This window comes from Coffea arabica, chromosome 11c (genome assembly GCF_036785885.1).
Source record: "Coffea arabica cultivar ET-39 chromosome 11c, Coffea Arabica ET-39 HiFi, whole genome shotgun sequence".
Classification (NCBI taxonomy): domain Eukaryota; kingdom Viridiplantae; phylum Streptophyta; class Magnoliopsida; order Gentianales; family Rubiaceae; genus Coffea; species Coffea arabica.
In genome coordinates this window covers 44,467,298-44,472,069 of record NC_092330.1, presented here as the reverse complement: position 1 = coordinate 44,472,069, position 4,772 = coordinate 44,467,298, and the positions used below count along the sequence as shown (strand labels likewise).

Here is a 4,772-nt window from a genome sequence, read left to right as displayed (position 1 = left end):
AACCTGAACCTTTTTCAGCTTCACACGTACCATTTTCTACCTTTCCGTTGTCTCTCCTCTACCCGGACCTCACATTTCCAGCCAGGTCGAAGAGCAGACAGCTGCAATGCCACATTCCATTCTGTTTTTCCTGCTTCTGTTATTGGCCTCAACTAACACATTGTCTTCACCAGTGCCAGACCCCGAATCAGTGGTGCAAGAAGTAAACGAGTATGTACAATTCATACTAACTAGTTCTTCATCCTTGAATTGTGGTAATATCATTCCAACATTTCGCGCTCACTACTTCGTTCCTTCACTATGAAGTAGAAGTACTAATTGCATATTGTAGCATCCATAATTGATCACAACTCACAGAGCACAAGTACCAGTCATGTCATTACTTCTTGGATGAATAATTTTTGCAGGAAAATAAATGCATCGAGAAGAAATCTGGCCTTCCTTTCTTGTGGCACTGGCAACCCTATTGATGATTGCTGGAGGTGCGACCCCAATTGGGAGAAGAACCGCCAAAGCTTAGCTGATTGCGCTATTGGATTTGGTAAGCATGCTGTTGGTGGAAGAGATGGTGAAATCTACGTGGTTACGGACAATGGAGATCATCCTGTGAATCCTAAGCCTGGAACTCTTAGATATGGTGTCATACAAGATGAACCTTTATGGATTATATTTGCTCGTGATATGGTGATCCAGCTCAAGGAAGAGCTGATAATGAACTCATTCAAGACGATTGATGGTAGAGGTGCTAACGTCCACATTGCAGGAGGGCCATGCATTACTATACAATATGTAACTAATATCATCGTTCATGGCCTAAACATCCATGATTGCAAGCAAGGTGGAAATGCGTATGTGAGAGACTCGCCTGAACATTTCGGATGGAGAACGCTCTCAGATGGCGATGGAGTTTCCATCTTTGGTGGAAGCCATGTTTGGGTGGATCATTGCTCTTTGTCCAACTGCCGTGATGGTCTAATTGATGCAATCCATGGATCTACAGCCATCACCATTTCTAACAACTACCTGACGCATCACAACAAGGTTATGCTTTTAGGCCATAGTGACACATACTTACAGGACAAGAATATGCAAGTCACTATAGCTTTCAACCATTTTGGTGAAGGGCTAGTACAGAGGATGCCTAGGTAAAAACAGTAGCCAGATGCAGAACCTCAATAATCAATTGAATTTCAAGGGGTCATCCTTCCAAGGATGATCTTTGATGTGCTCTAACTCAATATTTTGTTGCAGATGTAGACACGGATACTTCCATGTGGTGAACAATGACTACACCCATTGGGAAATGTATGCAATTGGTGGCAGTGCTGCTCCCACCATCAATAGCCAAGGCAACCGATTTCTTGCACCAAATGATATTTTCACCAAAGAGGTGATAATCCATTGCTATCCTTAACTCTTACTCTTTTTAGAATTTATTTTTCCCCCTGCTCTTCATTTGTTTCTCGCTTTTGGATCACATCATAAAAGTAGCATTAAAAGTGGGATTGACCACATTAATCAAAACACCTCTTTAAGAAGTGGGATTGACATTTAAAGCATTAAAAGTAGCATTAAATTCTTTTTACGTTTGCAACAACCAATTATAGCCTGAGTGGATGTTAATTGTTCTATTGTTGCCTGAATTGGTAAAGGTTACGAAACACGAGGTTGCACCAGAGAGTGAATGGAAGAGCTGGAACTGGAGGTCTGAAGGGGACTTGATGCTGAACGGTGCCTTCTTCACTACGTCCGGGGCGGGAGCCTCTTCTAGCTACTCGAAGGCATACAGCTTGAGCGCCAGACCATCTTCCCTGGTTGCCTCCCTCACTTCTGGAGCTGGCTCATTAATCTGCAGGAAAGGCTCACGCTGCTGATCCAACGACATTTCCAATTTCCAAAACTCAAGGATCGTTGCTGCAATTACTTCTAATCACATATCAGGCGACAATAAGTGGACGCCAAGTGTCTTTTACTTGTGATTTTGGTGGATGTAAACTAATGGTAATAATTATCACCTTGTTCATCATTTGGTCTCACAGCCTCGGCTCCGCTCCCAGATAAAGAATTCGAGGGGCTGATGAGTAGCGTATATAATTCAGTGAAGCCAATTGTATCATGTCACTAGTCCCCATTAGACGAATATTTTAAAAGTTGATAGGTTTACTTGGTCTAATCATTCTTCTTTTTCTCCTTCAAATGTCAATCGTTTGTAGACTAATCGAATTTCAGAGTATGACTGTCATCTTGTGTTCATGTAAGCTCTACAAACCTACAAAAGTTTTTAACTATCCTCAAGGTTCAACCAATTTTGCACTTTATCGCACTCGTGTTACATGATAAGGGGAAAAAACAAATATTATTAGTGAAAAATAAACTATAAAAATATATTAAAAGTCTATAGATTGGGTTTGCTTGGATTAAAGATTATTTGAATTTTTTTTTAAAAAATACTTTTTGTGATTTGATGTTTATGAAATAAAAAGATGGTAGAAAAATTTAAAAAGATCATTGAGAAATATAATTATGATGTGAGAAAAAGTTCTTTTTTTAGAAAAATTTAGTAATCCAAACAATTTTTAATAGCATCTAATCATGCTATATTAAAAAAATCGACCCAAAAACCGTGAAACCCAAATCAATCATATTTCTCTCTTTTTTAAGTATTATAAACAAAAAAAATGTATATTCCCATATAAAAAAAAATATCTAGCTATTAAAGGAAAAGTGCAACCATAGGCACGTTCACAAAGAGATATTGAAAATATTCGAGCATTTTTAGACTTTTAATATTAATTTCACATATTAATTTTTCAAGAATATTTTTTGCCATTATTGGTGAAATTAGCAAGATATTTCTCCCAATCTAAAAAAATTATTAATTAGGGGATGAAATTTAATTAGGACCATATATATACATATATTATTTTTTCATTACTATGCTAAGGATATTATTTTTTAGACATTATTTCTCCTGAGCATTATAAACTATTAGAGTTGACTACCTATTTCAATGACAAACAGACAAATTGGGAAAAAATAATGTTAGGGAATAAAGTGTAAAATAAGCTAGGTAAATTGTTGCATTTAACTATTAAGGGTATAAATATATTTTTGACATTACCATTACACAACATTAGAACCAACTAATGGTTTAGGGGATAAAGTGAGAAAAAAATAACATTAAAGGGCAATGTGCATTAATAGATATATCTTAAAGAGGAGTTTTTTTTAATTAACCCAAGTTTTAATCTAAAGTGTTACTTGTACACAAAATAGGCCTAAATACTTTAGGATAACTTTTTTCATACACTGCCAGTGGGAAGATTTTTTTTTTTCACAAATAATTTTAGATCATGCCATATAACATAAATTTAAATTTAAAATTGAAATTACGCACATGTGACATATATCTATCCAAGATTGTTCGTGTAAAAAAAATATTAGCGTTAGTACATAAAACATATTAATCTAATACTTCAGGATAGCTTCCCAAACATGGGAGGCCTACTTAATACTCAATGGAAAGGCTGCTCTTGAGTACTGTTCTGGGATTAGGTTTAATTAAACAAATTTCGTTTCCGTAAGAAAGAAAGGCTGGTCTTGAGGCCGACAAATCGATTAACCATGTTCAGTTGACAGAATTGACAACAACAATAAATTCAACCTATCCTTTGAAATGCGATATGAATGCCCAGATGTTGTTTGCAGAAGGCAGAGTTACAATAACACTTCAGCCGTGCTGCTATTAATTGCTCCTGAGTCCCCACTCGTGCTCTAGGCAAATCCAAGAAGCCATAAATCAGTGAATTAATCTACCGTCTCTCTGAACTTTTGAGGCAACAATCCTTGGATCGCATGGCAGTAAATAAAAGTTTTAAAACTGACCTTCCCTAAAAGTTAGATCCCCTGGCCCTTGGTTGTCAGAGAACCAAAAACCCTCCTCTTTTTCTTCTTTTTTGAAACCTCGGGCATGGACGGTTACCGTGCGAGTGCGCAACCCTCTAGTAACGGTTTTGCTAAATTCAACAGAATATATATAAATTCATTGGTTCAGAATGTAAATCATTTTCAATACAATGCAAATATATTACGTAGTACATTTTTTTGATTCTCATGCACAGCGTTAAAACATGATATACACCACAGGATTTGAATCTTACATTTTTTGTTTTTGCCCAACGTTGTACTAAAGCACTAAATTTCAGTCCTACGAGCAGTTCAATACGCTAATCCTAACTCCCTTTCTAAGGGTTGTCTCGAGGATGACACAACATTTCCCGGTTACCTTAAAGTAGTTATTGGGACCTGCTGCATTCCTTGCCCGAAGTTCCCCACAACTCAATAGCAGTATATTCTCTGCTATTTTTTTTTTGTCAAGCCACAGAATTTTTCAAGGTGCAACTGCGGTTGTCTGAAGCTGTGCCTCGTAAAAATGAAACACTCAATGTGGCAGCTTAAATTGATTCGCTGTTCAAACTGGCCTTGATTGCCTAAACTCTACGAAATTTGAGATAGCCAACTATTACAACTTACCACATCAGATGATAAACTCTTTTAGTGCCATTATGTCACCATATGGAAGACTAATCATCGTTTCTATTGACTTTCCTGAGATAGAATGAAGCAGCAGATAATGGCCAAGAAGATCAATATAGGGTGAAATCCCTGGGTTGTCTACACAAACATGCTAGCTATTTTTTGGCGCTACAGACCCGCTAGTCCCACATACATTCCAAGTTTTTTTTTTCTTTTTTTTGAGGAGACATTCCAAG

At 37.0% G+C, this 4,772-nt stretch overlaps 1 protein-coding gene across 1 annotated transcript; it reads left to right on the top strand.

Moving 5' to 3' along the window:
* Positions 1 to 2,116, top strand: LOC113716905 (probable pectate lyase 5). Its single transcript, XM_027241455.2, has 4 exons — positions 1 to 210; positions 408 to 1,145; positions 1,252 to 1,390; positions 1,653 to 2,116. Exons 1-4 carry the CDS (start codon positions 107 to 109, stop codon positions 1,872 to 1,874), a joined length of 1,203 nt encoding a protein of 400 aa, XP_027097256.1. The 5' UTR covers positions 1 to 106; the 3' UTR covers positions 1,875 to 2,116.
* Positions 2,117 to 4,772: the final 2,656 nt, after the last annotated feature.

Bases quoted from the DNA above. Each gene is read 5' to 3' on its own strand.
- LOC113716905 (XM_027241455.2), top strand. From the start codon at position 107: ATGCCACATTCCATTCTGTTTTTCCTGCTTCTGTTATTGGCCTCAACT. The intron at 211-407 runs GTATGTACAATT...TAATTTTTGCAG, and splicing joins GTGGTGCAAGAAGTAAACGA to GAAAATAAATGCATCGAGAA. The intron at 1,146-1,251 runs GTAAAAACAGTA...ATTTTGTTGCAG, and splicing joins CTAGTACAGAGGATGCCTAG to ATGTAGACACGGATACTTCC.